The sequence below is a fragment of the Sturnira hondurensis genome, unplaced genomic scaffold (genome assembly GCF_014824575.4).
Source record: "Sturnira hondurensis isolate 20B ecotype Veracruz unplaced genomic scaffold, ASM1482457v3 Scaffold0023357, whole genome shotgun sequence".
Lineage (NCBI taxonomy): Eukaryota > Metazoa > Chordata > Mammalia > Chiroptera > Phyllostomidae > Sturnira > Sturnira hondurensis.
In genome coordinates this window covers 10,791,624-10,808,025 of record NW_028095988.1, presented here as the reverse complement: position 1 = coordinate 10,808,025, position 16,402 = coordinate 10,791,624, and the positions used below count along the sequence as shown (strand labels likewise).

The 16,402-nt window shown below is 49.5% G+C and overlaps 1 protein-coding gene across 4 annotated transcripts in view; it reads right to left on the bottom strand.

Moving 5' to 3' along the window:
• Positions 1-940: 940 nt before the first annotated feature.
• The window catches only part of SLC7A8 (solute carrier family 7 member 8), a 50,033-nt gene continuing 34,571 nt past the window's right edge, over positions 941-16,402 (bottom strand). For 3 of the 4 annotated variants that reach the window (XM_037037733.1, XM_037037734.1, XM_037037735.1), the window contains 8 exons: positions 15,329-15,454; positions 13,356-13,509; positions 12,626-12,749; positions 11,151-11,254; positions 7,035-7,131; positions 5,272-5,421; positions 3,466-3,643; positions 941-2,951 (listed from right to left, as the gene is read on the bottom strand). In XM_037037733.1, the coding sequence (XP_036893628.1) occupies positions 2,818-2,951; positions 3,466-3,643; positions 5,272-5,421; positions 7,035-7,131; positions 11,151-11,254; positions 12,626-12,749; positions 13,356-13,509; positions 15,329-15,454 (1,067 nt within the window). In that variant the 3' untranslated portion in view covers positions 941-2,817. Of the gene's footprint in view, positions 2,952-3,465; positions 3,644-5,271; positions 5,422-7,034; positions 7,132-11,150; positions 11,255-12,625; positions 12,750-13,355; positions 13,510-15,328; positions 15,455-16,402 lie in introns of those variants that run through there. The other variant, XM_037037736.1, reaches the window with a different exon arrangement.

Genomic DNA, 16,402 nt, shown 5'->3' with positions numbered 1-16,402 from the left:
TGGAGCCAAGTGTCTGTGCCCATGGTGAGCCTCCAACCTCAGTCTACAAGAACACCAGCCACAAAGCAGGACTGTTAGGGCCAGCCAGGACAGGGAGTGGAGGCGTCTCGCCTGCCTGTGTCCTCACAGTGGCCAAGGCAGTGGAGGGTGATGTTTTGACACCTTTCCACCCCACTGCCCCTCCTTCCCATGTCTGTCAGCAGTGCTGGCTCTGGAATGATGCTGTTCCAGGACGAGCAGTTGGGAGGGATGCCCACAAAGAAGGGACTCCGAGCACAGACAGAATCTAATCCCATTAACTTCCTCTAGTAGTTAACCCAAAGCATCAGGAGGTCCTTGTCCCTACTTAATCACTTCTTCTTTTGTCCTAGTCCAACAGTTCTCCTGGTCTTCCACCTAGAAATCTTCCTCTTCCTTGGCTCTGTACTACTAAATAGACTCCATCTCATCTCTCAGTCTCTCCCATCAAGCCCGTTGCACGCAGTTGGGTGCTTTTCTAAGGCCCGCTCTCCATCTCTCCACAGGGTCAGGCTGTCCCTTTCTCCCTCATTCAGCTCTCAACTGCCCTGGTACCAGAAACCTTTGCTGACCGAGACTTGGGGACTGCTTCTGCCTTCGCCTTCCTTCACTCAGCTCGGTGCCTCCATTCTCGCGCTGGGTAGTGATGCGGTTTTTCTTCCTAGCCTACTAGTCTTTCAGCACAGAACACGGAGCAGGAGCTTAATAACACTTCGTGACTTCATAGCAGAAATGAGAGCAAGTTTTTGGTTCGGAAGAAGTGGCTGTTTGAAAGGACTGCCACTGGCCCCTGGGACAGAGCGAGAGCCTTTAGGAATGCCGTCTTGGAAGGAACCTGATGAGCAGAGACCTCCTGACAAAGACAGGACTTGCCTGGAGACTCCCTGAGAAGATCACTGAATTATCGACCCCACCAACTCCATTTCCATTTTCAATTTTATTACATCAAAGAAAAAACCCCAAATCCTCCATAAAACAAACTAACCAACCCTTGGAAACCTAAACCAATTCAAAGACAGACAATTATTATCCAGGTATAACCAACTCCCTGCTCCCCCAAACAACCTTAAAGAATCCAAAAGAAATAGAAATGCCAGCTTCAAAAATATTTCTCCAAAAAGTAAGGCATCCACTTAGAAAAAAATACTTGAAGGAGGGAAGGTGGTTGGAGGAATGAGAAGAAATAAGAGGATGGTCCCCTGGCCCTCCAGGGGCCAGCCCAAGCCCGCCTGGTGTCCCCTCAGAAGGGACCATAACTCAGCCCAAACCTGGCATCTCGCCAACGCAGGGTCAGGCAGGCGGGGCAGGACGCTGGGAGACAGGAGCAGGCCAGAGGGGCTCCTGGGTATTCCAGTTTAAGCACACGGTATGGGGAGTTGCACAAAGCAGGTGGCTCCTGTTTGGGATAAAAGGATCTAGTCCTTAGCACAGCAGGTGTGATGGGAAGGCTCAAGGCCCAGGGCAAACACTACCTCTTTCCTTTGGAGCACAGGGAAAGGCGGCCTCGGCCAGAGTCCTCATTCCACGGACAACAGGCTTCTCTGAGGGCCTCCAAAGTGGGCACTTGCCACCACTGCCTTCTCAACCCACCCTGGAGGCTGTCCAAAGGCAGGACAGTGGTGGGACCAGAGAGAGGGAGGGGTTATTAGAATTGGGAGAGGAGGGAGGAAGTGGCCTTCTTCCCAAATGGCCCCTCTGGGCAATGGGAGAGCACCCTCTCTGGGGAAAGCTTTTCATACCAGGTCTGCCCTGAAGATTAGAAATAAGGGAGTATTTTTAGGTCCAGTTCTTGGATGGGAGGTGACTTAAGGCAGATTTGGCTCAGGTTTCAGGCCTGAAGGGCTTAGGGAGCCTTCACACCCAGGCCTAGGTCCCAGGAGCCAAGGTCCAGAGAGGGGAGGAAAATGGCATGACGGGGTGGGGGCAGGCAGTGCTGGCTGAGTGGTATGTGCTGGGAGCATAGCTGCAAGGTTACAGGGTGACTGTTCCTCCCCAGGAGGGTGGGGAGGGAGGAGCTGAATTGCTTTGTCTTTAGGAGAGGACTTTCTGGCTTCAGAAAGCTTTGGCACCCAGTTGGGGGCAGGATACAGGGGTCAGGGGCAAGGCTGGGTTTCTGCAATCTGAGGCTTTCCCAATCTGTTCCATGGGCCTGGCTGGGGGTCAGGTGAGGGGCAGTTCCCCGTTTCCTTGGTCCTTAGCCCAGTGGGGGATGGGGGATGGGATCTGGGTGGGGATGGTATCCTGAGGAACTTAGTCTGGACAGAAAGCCCAAGCTGCAATGCATGGACGTGTGGGGGGAAGGGCAGAGGGAAGCATCACCTCTGATTTCTTGGGTCCCCAGTGAAGGGAGGAGATACAGGTCTCTCCAGCTGGCTTTTAATGGTGACAGGTTTATTTGCTTGAGTTTGGCCCTTCTCACCTACTCACTGTTGCTTGTTGCTGCCACTTCTCTCAGAGCTGAGGCCTTGGGCACGGGAGTGGGAAGAAGGGGCCCCGGAGGGTGGTGCTCCAGCCACTCCACTGTCCTCTCACAGCTCAGTGTGAGCGTGGGCAGCCTGGCCTGTGGGCAGCCTTGCCTTTGGGCACGGGCCCTGGGGTGAAGGGCTGGTTCTTTTGGTACAAATGTCAGTGTCTCTGTTTATAATTTCTCACCACCCACCCCCAGGTCCTGTCCCTGCTTGACAGAAGCAGAGGGGTGTGTGTTGGGGGGACCCAGGCAGGGCAGGAGGCCAGAAAAGGGGTAAAAGAGGGAGGAGGCAACTGAGAGGAGATGGTGGTCCTCAGGGCCGGGCTTTTCCACTAGTCCTTGTCCTTGGAGGCGATGGGCTGCCACTGCTGCTCTGTGTCCTCATTTATCACCTCTGTCCCGGAGCTACCGCCCACATCGGGGTACACAACCACACACATCTTCTGGCTCACCAGGGTTAGCAACGCTGTGGGAAGAGATCACACAAAAACCAAGTCAGTGCTGAGTGGCCCACCATGCTCTTCCCTGCTCTCCTGTCCTGGGTTTTGCCTCCACAGAGCCATCACTGTCTTCAGGAAATTCCCCCTCCAGGAGATGCCCCCACCTGCCTCCTGTGTCTCTGGGCAGCCTGTTTGCCGGCTGCTCCATGCTCATCAAGGCCCCAGTTTTCTACTGTCCCCACGCCCACTAATCACCAATTCCAGGGCCTCCACCTGCCTGCACCAAGTCCAGGGCAGCTCCTGCAGGATAGCTATCAAGATGCTTATCCCTGCAGGTCCAAAGTCTGTGTGGAAACATCAACTGCTCTCTCCTCAGAGGTGCCTGGGGAGGCACCTGCCCTTTCCTGCCCCAGCTCCTTCACCAGAGCTCCGTGGCCCAGCCTAGCTCTCCTGATTCTGGTGGGCTTCTCCTGCCAGACTACTGACCACTCCACCCCAGACCAGGAGGCCCTTAGGCACCCAGAGCCTTCAACAACTCACTGATGAAGTTATTGAAACACTTGGGCTTGTGTTGCCAGTAAACACCGAGGAAATAGACGGGCACTCCTGTCAGCATGATAGCCAGGCCAGTGCCACACACCACGGGCTCCGACCACAGGCTGAAGATGAGCAGAAAGGCCCAGAACAGCAAGTAGATGATGGGGAACAGCAGGTTTATCTGTGGAGCAAAGGCACTGTTAGCTGGGTGGACCCTACTGGCCCAGGATTAGGGCACCCTCCCCCTTCTTCACCCTCAGGGAGTACCTCTGAGTGCAAAGGCTGAGCTTTGCTCAGCTCTAAGGCTCCCACACCCTGAACCTTGGGCAAGCGCTGTGTCAACAAATGTTGGTAAACTTAGACCGGGGCCGGGGGGGGGGGGGTGGCGGCAAGAAGAGNGCCGGGGGGGGGGGGGGGGGGGGGGTGGCGGCAAGAAGAGGACAGGGGAACCCAAGGAGGGAATGATCCTCACTACCCACCCCCTCCCTCCTGGGTAGGATCAAACAAAGCCTTATTATCATCCATGCCATGTGCCCATGGCAGCCAGAGCAGCCCACGGGGACTTGCTGGCACATTGGTATATACCTGCTGTGGTTGTAGGGTGGAGGAGAGGTGGGGAAATGAGTGAGAGGCAAGCAGGAAACCACCAGGTCAGTCAGGCTCCTTGCCTCTCGCCCACTTCTAGGCAGAGCTCTCATCTGGGCACAAGGCAAATGGCCATCCCTCTTGCCAGGATCAGTCCCTACATATTTCTCTCAAGCAATTTGAGAAGAGAAATCTGCCAACACCCAAGAAATCAGGAAAGTTAGCATAGTATAAGGCAGTATAGGCCCTTGACTTTGTTCAGAAAGAAGCATCTTTCTGGGCTTCATCCCTTCTTGTTAACCACTGGTGGGAGTTCCCAGCAGAGTGCTAGCCTCTCGATTCAACTCCGAGTCCTCTCTTCTCAGGTGTATGCATGTGGGGAGATGGGCTTCTTCTACTCCTCTTCCCTATCTAGCAGGCTTTCTAAGAGTGGTAGGAAAGTGAGGGGAAAATAGAGATTTGGAGGGCCCTTCGTTTCTCAGCTGGAAGCATCTTCTAGAAGCATCTAGGGTCCTTCTGTTTGCAATATATAATTGTTCAAATAATTCAGGGCCATACTCTATTCTTCTGATTTGCAGGAAAATCTGGAGCACTCTCGCATGTTTTGTTCTGAGTAGTCCTGTAAAATCCATCACAAAGTTATTTCTTGTAACAACCAACAGGTTCACTGGGTACCCTGCTATGTACAGGGTCACGGTAGTTTCAAAAGGGAGTCTCACTCATGGACGGCTGGAGTGGACTGGGAGGCTTCAAAGAGGAGGAGGTGCTTGAAGGTTATGTGGAAAATGGTTAGAATTTGGACAGGCAGATGGGAGGAGGAAACTCATTCCGGGATAGAAGCACAGAACACGCGGATTCAGCTACATGGAGGGACAAGGAAGAGACTGGCCAGACAAGTGGGTCCAGGGAAACGCTGGAGAGATAAGGGAACCCTGAGCGATCAGCTGCAGTTTAAGACAGAGTCATAGGAAACAAAGAAATAACGTGATGAAAGTCTCATTGAATCTAACTTATCTTTCCAGCTGCAGTTTGCTCTGGTCCTATCCCCAGCAGAGGATGGGACTAAATGGCTGCCCCATTTCCACAGGGCCCTTGCTTCCCAAAGGGTCTGTTACCATCATACAGGGGACGGGTAGGTCAGCAGCTGAGAACAAGGTGACTGGAAAATCTGCGCTGCAGCTGGAACCAGTAGAGGGGGAACCCCCCATGGGGAGGTTTTCGCACCTTGATGGGGCGGGGGATGTCAGGCTTCTTCCAGCGAAGAACTATCTGTCCAGCAACTGTGACTCCATAGAAGAGGTAGTTGATGAAGCCCACGTAGTTGATGAGTGTGTATATGTCGCTGGTGACCAGCATCAGCAGGGTGGAGAGGCACTGGGGGATGGGAGAAGTGTGTCATCGGTGATCAGAAGGACAGTTGGAGACCGGAGTTGTTTACAGGTCAGGAACGGTGTGTGCGCTTCAGGCAGATGGTGCCATTTCACAAAGAATGTCTCAAAATGGCAACTGTGTAAAAACCCCTAGAAACCCAGGCCATCACCAACACCTCCAATGTCTGGAAGTTCCTTCCTATGGCAGGGTGACAAAATATTTAATCACTGGTGGGGCACGGAGACTAACCAATCACAACAGATTTGGGCTGCAGATAACTAGACTGGCCACACTGGTGGCCCCTGGCTCCATGTCCTCCCTGGTCTCGGTTACGGCGTATTTCTTCCTTGGTTGTAGCTCAAATTAATTTTATTTTATCATTTTAGGGAAGATTGTTAACTGCAGGCTAAGGCTTTATCTTGCCCTCATTCTCTTCTCCTGTCTGAGTCATTTGATTTTCTTCCTTCCTTTTTAAAATATCATAAAGACTTATTTACTACATACTGGACTCCATTCCTCACATTGTACAAACATTAACTTGTTTAAGCCTCATAACATCCCTGTGATGTTTTCCCGATAGAATACACTTTTCAACTTCAAGATCATTTCAGTGGCTCCCACGGAACAATGTTCTTCCCTTCGGCTAATACATGAAGGCCAATAGAAGGCTCCACTTTCCTGTGGGATCTCATGGTGAAAATAACTGAGAACATTTTAATGAACGCATGAGCCAGATTCTCACTGTACTTGCCTCACACACCAATGGCTCAAACTGAAAAAGGTCTGTGGCCGCTGGTAGTATTGTGTTTTCTTCAGTCACCTTTCACAACAAACCAATCATGATGACCTCCTCCCTGTATCTGAACATTCTGAAATTCCCCCCAATGTTGTACAACAAATGCCCTTGACTTCTGAGAGCTCTCCTATCCTGCTATAACTGTGTCTCTGGTAGACAAAGTAATTTTCAGTGTCTTATTCAGGATCCAGAAGGAAAAAAAAAGAGGGGGCTCAGTGGGACAGTGCTTTGTTCCTTCTTTTTTGCTGTCTCTAAATGACTCTACTCTGGGGTCATTTTACTCCCATTCCCCCTCCACCCCATCCCAAGTTTCCTCTTCTCCATTTTCAGTGTGCCAGTCTTCCTTCATGACTTTTCGTATTTGGTGTACCCTTACACCTAATTTGTTTTAGTGACATTTCCCACTGGCGGAAAATCCTGGGGCAAGAAGACTGAGGGGGAGGGGTGTGCACCGCTGGGAGCAGAGGCCCAAAGGGCAACCCTGAGGGCAACAGGTGCAGAGTAGAGTCAAGAAAGGGGAAGTTTCTTTGTGAGGTTATGAAATCCTGAGAAAGTCAGGTCATTCTGATCCAGAGGATGGGAGCACGGAAATGACCTGGCTGGAGAGCCTTAAGGTCTTTCAGGACTCAGTTTCTTGCCCTGGTCTTTCTCTTCATATTAGTGAAGCCTATGTAGACCACTTGCCAGATTCTCTAAGTCCGGTGAGACCCAGGAGCAGAGGAAGGGTCACAGGGGTGTCTGTGGGAAGGGTGAACTCCCAGCTCAGAGAAAGCAGGAGAGGGAGGGTGTGTGTAGGACCGGCAGAAGGAGGGGCCCTTACTGTGAAGAGCAAGGCTGGGATGGGGGTGCAGCGCTTCACATGGATCATGGCCAACACGCTGGGAAGGTGGCCCTCCCTGGCTCCGGCAAAGAACAGCCTGGCAGGGAGAAAAGCAGGTCAGCTGGGGGTGGCCCCTGGACTACCCGTGAAAGCTCCCTCCCCAGCCCAGGCTCCCTCATCCATGCCCTGCTTCTGCCCACACAGGGGAGTCAACCCCTGGACCGGGTACCCGCTTTCTCGTGCATGCCTTCCAGCCCACTAGTCACAGAACCCACAGTCACAAATGCAGATGCAGGCAAACCAGAAGCAGCCGGTGGGTATGTGGATGGACCCTGGATGTGTGGAGACCCTGAGTGTGGCCTGGGTGGCTTGAGGTCACTGATGATTGTCACTCTTTGGCTCTCCCTTAATGCTGGGAGTGCTGCTGCGGGGGCAGCCTCTGTCCTTTGCCTAAGGCCTTAATTCCATTAAAAAAAAAGTGCCTTCCTCATCCTCAGGGGATACAAGGGGACTGAACTGTACAAGGAAAGCCTTAAAAGCATTCATGTCCTAGTCAGAAAGTAGCTGTCTCTGGGGGTGGGGAAGGCGTGGTGGAGCAGAGACACGCGAGTACTTGCAGGGTATGTGCAGAGGTCCTCTGTCTAGTTGTGGTTCATACGCCTGTCTCCAACTGTGAAGCTCATCAATCTGAACACTTATGGTCTGTGTCTTTTATTATATGCAAATTTTACCTAACATTTTTGTATCTTTAAGCTACTTATTCTATTTCCAAAAAGCCATCAAGAGAAATGAATAGAGAATTAGTGAAATGTGTAGATATAGAGATAGTCTGATAATTAAAAAATGGGAAATATCATAAATGTCTAAAAGTAGGAGATTAATAACATAAATTATGGTACACCCATACAATGGAATGTTATACAGTCTAACGTTCTAGAAAAAAATTGTTACATGAGAATATGTTCACAGTATAATGGTAAGTGAAAAGAGCAAGACAGAAAACCGATGATTCCATACAGTATAATTCTAATTCGCTTAAAAATGATCTCCCTGGCTGGGCGGCTCAGTTGGTTGGAGTGTCACCCTGTGCACCAGGAAGCTACAGTTTCAGTCCCTTATTGTGGTGCATTTGGGAGGCAACTGATCAATGTTTCTCTCTCTCCCTTCCTCTCTCTCTAAAATCAGTGAATGCATCCTTGGGTGAGGATTAAAAAAAATATTCATGGGGCATGAACAATATATATTAAAATACCAATGAATTATTCCTGGGTAGTGGGATTATGAGTAATTTAATTGTTCCCCTTAGATGTTATAGAAAAAAGTTGAAAATTCTAAAATAGACAAAAAATTTGCAATCAGAATAAAAATGACCTTTTTAAATTTTGAAACAATTAAATTTTTTATTTTGAGATTATTATATATTCACATGCAGTTGTAAGAAATAATACAGAGCATTGCTATGTATTTGTTACTCAGTTTCTTCATTGGCAGCATAACTACAAAACTACAGTACAATATTATAACCAGGATGTTAATGTTTAAGACTGAATTTTAAAACATTTTCTGTTCTTTTTCTTCTATTTTTTAAAAAGTTTATTTATTTATTTATCTTTAGAGGGGAAGGGAAGGAGAGAAGGCGAGAAACATCAATGTATGGTTGCCTCTTGTGTGTCCCCTGCTGGGAACTGGCCTGCAACCCAGGCATGGGCCCTGACTAGGAATCAAACTGCGATCATGTGGTTCGCAGGCCCACACTCAATCCACTGAGCTATACCAGTCAGGGCCTTTCTTGTATATTTGTTTAATGACATTTTCTTTTTCTAAAAATTTTTATTTATTTATTGTTAGAGAGAGGAAGGGAGGGAGAAAGAGAAGGAGAGAAACATCAATGGGTCATTGCCTCTTGAGTGCCCCTCTACTGGAGACCTGGCCTGCAACCCAGGCATGTGCCCTGACTGGGAATCGAACCAGTGACTCTTTGGTTCTCAGGCCAGCGCTCAATCCACTGAGCCATGCCAGCCAGGGCTAAGAGTGATTTTTTTAAAAAGACATTATAACATAAAAAGTAGGTCTTCTCCCCCTTTCCTCTCCTGAGAGAAGAGATTACTACAAACTGTTAAGAGTCATTTACATATTGGTGTGAACTATACCACTTCTTTTTTCTAGAATTTTGTAGGGAAAGGAGCACCTCAGAGGTGAGAAGCAGGGGATGGTGTGATGAAGACAGAAAGGCACAGACCTGGCATACTGGGTGTTCTGAAGAGAACTGTCATTTACTTTGTAATTTGTATATGGGGAAGAGTGAAGCTAAAAGCAGCAGCTCATCAGAAGTGTGGGGGTCGATTATGGTCCCAAGTACCCAAACGCATCACCATCAGTTGCCATCACCAAATCCCTAGGCTAGTGTCATTAGTTTCATGCAGCCACACGGCACTGGCCCTCTACAGTGCAGCCTCATGCACCCAGCTGAGACCCAAGTGTCCTGTGGGCCTCATCATGCACATGGCCAGGGTCCCGCATTCACAGCCCTCCTCCACAGGCAGCCGGGACCAAGTGGAGTTGTTCAGGTCCAACGGCATTTGTAAGTGTCAAGTTCACAAGAGACAATCCTTGCCCAGCTGGCTGACAACAGAGGAGACAATGACAGTAAGCATGACACACACCCACACACACTCCTACTCCTCAGGAAGGATCATCTTCTCTGTACCCCCAAAACACAAAACACAAAAGTGTAAGAGAAAGACAGAAGGAGGCAAGGAAGAGAAAGTAAGAAAGAAAGGAACTGGAAGATGAGCAGAGGAGGCCTGGTGGGTGAGCCACACCTCTGAGTCAGAGGCTGCGTACACCAGGCTGCATTTCCTGCATGCACACACCGCTACTCCACATGCACGCAGACCACTACTTAGCCTGCCTGAGGGACAAACCCCACTCTATAGTGACTGTAGCCAGTCACTCTCCTCCAATAGATCCCAGAGAGCCTCATGGGTCATTGCTCTTCCACTGCTCACCCACGGCTGGGGCCTCCAGTTGGCCACTGCTCCTGTGTAACATGCACACGAGGTTGCTGTGGATGTGTCATAGGGTCCCGGAGAACAAGGGACACCCGCACTCCCTCTTTCCTGCCCTGGGTCCTGAAAACATGGCACTCCTTTGTCATTTTATGGGAACTCCTCCCTGATGTGATGGGTAGCTTTACAAGTAGCTGAATTCAGGGACATACTCCTTTGCTGCATCTTCTCAGTAGGACTATGCCTCGGGTACCGAGGGGCTTTCTGAGAACCCTGGGAAGACCTCTAGAACCACACCGATGGAAATTATCCATCATCTGCTGTTCTTACAGCCCATTCTGGAGACAGCAAGAAGGGGTACCAAGGCGGTAGGTCCTGGATGTGTGGAGGCAGGAGATGGGGACTCCTGGGCTCCCTGGAGCTTCTGGCTTCCCTGAGAGGGATGAGGGACGTGGCTTTAGACAAATGTTTTCCTTTTGCTCTTCCCCAGCTCTCTCATTTCACATGAGTGAGTCCACCTGGGTCTCCGGGATGGTCACATGAAGACCTCCCATAGCTGCCTGTCTGTGGAGCAGAGAGGAGCCAGCACCTGCAGGGCACCCAGAGATGATCCTGTCCCACCTGTAGTCTGGTCCCAGAACTCTCCTGGGAGGCCAGCCCAGAGGCCCCAGGCACAGGTCCCCACCCCCCCATCTCTTTCAGAGTGGGGTTCCTTTCTAGCCAGCACAGTCCATTTCTAGGAGAGCGGAAAAGGAGCTCTGGAGTTGCAGCTGAGACAGTCCTGCCACCAGACACAGCCCCTGACCCTGGACTGCACCAGGCAGCCTGGGCCTCCTCAGCCTCCTACTCCAACTGAAATGAGCTGGGATGGGGCTTTTCACCACTTCATGTGAAGGCACACATATCAGAGGTATCCACGTGAGCAGCACACACCTCTCTGTACCTACACTGATACACACGTGCCCTCACGTGAGCAATCACCCCCTTCAAGCCACTGCCCAGGTGTCCACACAGGCCCCGCTGACAGAGACAAGCCCCCCACATATACACAGAGCTATACACACAGCAGAGTGGCCCCTGGCCCAGAAAGGACCCAGACAGCACTCACCGGGAGGAGGTGAATAGAGACCCATTGACTCCTCCAAATGTGGACAGGGCAACAGAAATGGGCATGATCCAGGCCATGACCCCTAGGAGCTTCTCTCCAAAAGTCTGTGAGAGAAAACAAGGAGTAAGTGGAAAAGGAGAGGGTACAACCCTGCACCTGTGCATCACTGCTGAGAATGCTCCCTCCCAGGCCCACCCTTCCCGAGTCTGGCTAAACTCCTGAGAGGAGGTGCGGTGCATGGCTGCGCTCTGGCTCCCATCCTGCACCAACACCTCCAACAGCTGAGGGAGACAGTGTATGGTAAGAATACTAATGGCGCTAATAATGAACTAACATTTGTTATCCTTGATTTACAGATGAAGAAACTGAGGCACAAAGCAATTCAGTGGATGGCCTAAGATCACACACCTAGGAATTGGCAGGGCCAGGACTGGAGACCAGCCACGTGAGCCCAGGACTTGCCACACGATGCACTATGAGTCAGGCAGGTTAGGGCTCCCATCTCAGCTCAGCATTCAGGAGCTTGAGCAAGCTTCTTAATTTTTGAGCCTCAGAATTAGAGATGAATCTTAATTCATAGAGTGAGAATTTCTAAATTCAGAGAAACAAATGCTATTGAGGGAAAATGATAAGAGGCTATTATGTAGGCTGAGAAAGAAAAGGTGGTGATGCTATAGACTAGTGTTGGTGTTTACAATGTCAGGGAACCTGCCTTTCCATATTCTCTGGGCCAAGTGCACACTTGATTTATAGCATATTATGGGGATGGGTTTAGCGTAGCTGTCCTGCTGGGGAAGCCTGTGGACCAGGCTGCTATGGGACGTGGGAGGGCCTCTTTCTTTAGTCTTCAACAAGGCAAATGAAGACACTGTTTGACAGGGTGAAGTCAAGGGACAGGGGAGGCCAGGTGAAGGAGTGGCATGGATCCCAGATCTTTCCTGGATATCAAGGACCCCAGGGCCTTCGTCCTGCAGGATCTCTTTCCCCAAAAAGCACAACCCACTCCTACTTCCTAGTCATTTATGACACACACTTTTCCCTAATGAGGGAAGGAGTGAGGCTGCCTGCCTGGTTTCTCAAGGTGGAAATGGAGTGGGAGAGAAACGGCACGTCTTGTGCAAGATGGCGTCTTTCTGGGGAGAAGCCTGTCTCATTTCTATAGTCATTGCATTCAGAGTTTAAAGCGCCCTAGATCAGAAGTTGGCAAACTTTTTCCGTAAACAGTCAGAGAGTAAACATTTTGGCTGTGCAGGCCATACAGTTTCTGGGGCAATTACTCAGTTCTGCTGTTGTGGCTGTTCTAGGTACAACGTGGCCATCAGCTTGCTCCTGAGCACTTGAAGATGTGGTTTCCGTCCTACTTGGGATAACTTCCAATTTCACAAATCCATGGATCAGAGGAAAGCAAGGGTAGCTGAGTAGGCAAGTCTATGCCAACCTGCCTAGTTTGAGGGGCTGTGAGTTTGATTTCTTACCACAGCGACTGCATTTGATGCCAGCAGCTCCTGGGGGGACATTGCAGTGACATAAGCGACATTGGCAAAGACATACACAAATGTGACCAGTGGGATGGAGATGAAGATGGCTCTGGGAAGGTTCCTGTAGAGGGAGAGGAGGTGAGAGGGGAAAGGTGTGGCACCTGGGACCACCTGCCTCACCATGGGGTCTGGGAAGTGCCTTCTGTTCTTCTGCATGAAGATGACCTTAATTCCTTCTGTGATTTTCCCTCTCCCTGGAGGGGTGGGAGGAGGGATTTTTCTTAATATGGGCAGGATAATTTAAAGGAATTATCTAGAGAGCTTAGGCTGGACATACATTCCATACCTACTGATCTCTTCTTGACTATCAGCTCCACAGTGCGCCCTTTCCCCTGCCTCAAGACATAGAGACCTCCTGTCCCAAAACCGATGAGTAAGATGCCTGAAAACCGCTCAGGGCACATTTCATTCTCTAAGGCCATAGTGTTATCTCAGCACCATTTTCAGCTGTAGTGTGTCTGCATCAGCTTTCTTCTCCTGACAGAGTGAATGGCGAGAGGTCGAAGTTCCTGGGCAATAAACTGATTTTTTCAGGATGGATGGGTCACGATTAAAATCGGGGCTGGGAGAAGGAGAAATGGGCAGTGGACCCCTGGTTCCCCCGTTCCAGTAGCAGGTGCCTTGGCCTTTCTAGGAAGAGAGAAAGGGCTGGGCTATTTCAACTCACTTGTAGGGATCAACAAGTTCCTCAGTCACATAATTAAGAAAATTCCATCCTCCATAGGCAAAGGAGCCCTGAAGGAAAGCCAGTGCAATGAGGCCGATGTTGGGTTCTTGGAAATTGTCAAATGCATTCTTTGGCTCCAACCAGAAGTATTCTCCTGTGGACACAAGGGGCAGGAAGCTGCTCAGAGAGACCAGTCAGAGTCCCAGCTGTCCCTGGTCTGCCTGGTCTGGTTTCCACCACTCCCTGCGGCAATGATTCAGCTCTTTGTCTCATCTCCAGTATACCCCATGCATTGGGGAAGTGGGACCAAAAGGAGCAGAGAAATACGACTCCAGGACCTCCCAGAATCTGGTAACCATTACTCCAATGGGGCTCAGGTTCAAAGCACAGTTCTGAATGTTCTTTCTTTTTTTAAAAAAGATTTTATTTATTGTGGCTCAGTGGGTTGGGTATCTTCCGGCAAATGGAAAGGTCACTGGTTTGATTCCTGGTCAGAAAAACAGGAGGGGAGAAAGAGAGAAAAACATTGATGTGCAAGAGAAACATCAATCTGTTGCCTCTCACACGCCCCCAACTGGGGACCTGGCCCACAACCCAGGCATGTGTCCTGACCGGGAATTGAACCTTTGGCCTTTCAGTTTGCAGACAATGCCCAACCCACTGAGCCACACTAGTCAGGGCTGAATGTTCTTTTTTTATAAGGCAAAGTTACTTGGAAGGAAAGGCCAGGGGAAGGTCACCACGGACAGCAGGATAACTTGGGGGACTAGCAGGATAAATTGGAGCTGGCTTGCTGGGAGTTGGAGATGCAGGATTAGGGCCCTTGTCAGTCGCCTCACCACTTTCCCTGACGTTTAAGTTTGCGCACGTTCACGAAGAAAGCATCAAGAACAACAGACACTCAAACATAAGCTTCTGTAATGCTATATTGGTTTAAGCCTGTCTGCTCTCCTTGTCAACCTCCAAATGTTTCTTTCTAAGGTGTGTGTTTGGTTTCCCCTTTTATGGTATAGATTCCCTGAGGACAGAGGTCCTTCATCAAGGAGCTTTTAAATTTTCTTCCCAGCCCTTAGCATAGTGTCCTGCACACAGAGGTCTCTTGAGAAAGGTTGCTGACTGAGGTTGTCATGAGACACAGTGGAATCACTCATACTTTACTTATTCATCTGTAACCCAGCATCGGGACAGCAAGTAAGGAGATTAGAGTGATTAGGAGAAAGCACTGAGGCCAGATTACAAGAGACTCTATTTCTGAAAACACAGCACAGTGATTTCCTTATGTCTAAATTCCTGAAAACTATAAAACCTGCTAAAGAACTTAATCCATCTGATTAAAATAATCATGGACATTTTATATAGCAGACTTTTAATTATGTTTCCTGGAGTAAAAATCCAGGCACCCTATACTGCCTTCTGGGCTTGGGGGCAGGTGGGAGGTCTCCTTCTTGTCACCTGACTTTCTCTAGGAGGCAGTGACACTGGGCAGAGCCTTGTGGTGGCACGGGTCCCAGGGAAACCAAATACAGACTTGGGCTTGGAAAAGAACAAATCTGGTGGGGAATGTGGGCAGGGGCCCAAGAAATGCAAAGCTCTCTTGTAGAGATTGCGAGTAATTTAAAAACATAAAATCTCCTCTTCCATCCCCCATTTTAAATATGGATGAGGTACGATATAAGATGCAGGGAGCTTCCATGGGGTCGGGGCATGAGGGCAATAGGAGTCCAGAGATCTGGGGTCTTCAGAGCCACAAGGTCAGCATGGGAGGGCTGAATCTGCTAACAGGCAAGGCATGTTCTATTTCCTGTGGAAAATGGTTTCTCTTCTCCTTTGTCAAGCAAGTGAAGAAGAGAAGTCATTGAAGGCCAGAATTGGGAAACCTCAGGGTGTGTACACACCCAAAGACAGTATGAGGGGGTGTGTACATGCAAGGGATGGGACATTTGACAGGGTCCCGTTGTTTCAATGACACTCACCTTTGCAGATCTGTACTACGCCCATGATGATAATCAGGGCCAGGGCCAGGAGCTTCCCAGCTGTGAAAATGTCTTGAACCCGGGTGGCCCACCGCACACTGGAGCAGTTGACCCATGTGAGGAGCACTGAAAGGAAAGACCCCCAAACCTACCCTCAGGGTCCATAAAGAGGCTGCAGGATGCCCTCTGCACAGAAGCAGAAAGGCTCCTTGATCCCGGTGATGGAGTTGTAGCAGACGCGCCAAATATCCTGCAAGCTCAGCCCCAGCGTGTGGAAATTTGGGCTAGGTAAATGGGTCATGAATGGGGATGACATGTCACAAATCTGTGGTCAGGTGCTGTGGCCACGTGCTGTGGCCAGGCCTGGAAGCCAGAAGTAGGCATGGAAGTGTGGGCACTAACTTTGGGGGGAATCAATAGCTGATCAGGGCAGCAGTGTGAACTTTGTTTTCAAGTCATTGTATATTCAAGGGGCACCCTGAGCAGCTGGTGGAATCCTAGTTGCCATATTCTCGAGCCTGGTTTAGGGGACTACAGAGATTCAGAAGAGTCTTTTGCTACTTAGGTTTATCAAGGTATAATGCATAGAGAATAAAATTCATTTTTCTAAGTGTATGATTTGACCAATGTATTCAGTTGTCTAATCACTACCACACTTTCTATATGGAACATTTCCAGTACTCCAAAAAGTTCTCTCATGTGTTGTGTTTCTTTGAAATCAGTCCCCTTTTCTGCCAGGAACCACTTTTTGTCCCTATAGTTTTGCTATTTCCAGAACAGCACATAAATGGAACATAGTATGTATCCTTTTGAGTCTGGCTCCTTTCACCTAATGTGATGCTTTTGAGATCCATTCACATGTTGTGATACACACACACACACACACACATACAGTTGTTCCTTTTTATTGTCAAGTAGTACTCTGTTATATTAATACATCAGGTTGATTTTCCATTTGATAGCTTGATAGCTGATGGACATTTGGGTTGCTCCCAATTTGGGGGTATTACAAATAAAGCAGCTATAAACACTTGCATAGAAGTATTTAGTAGACTAGCAGTCTTTCAATGTGGT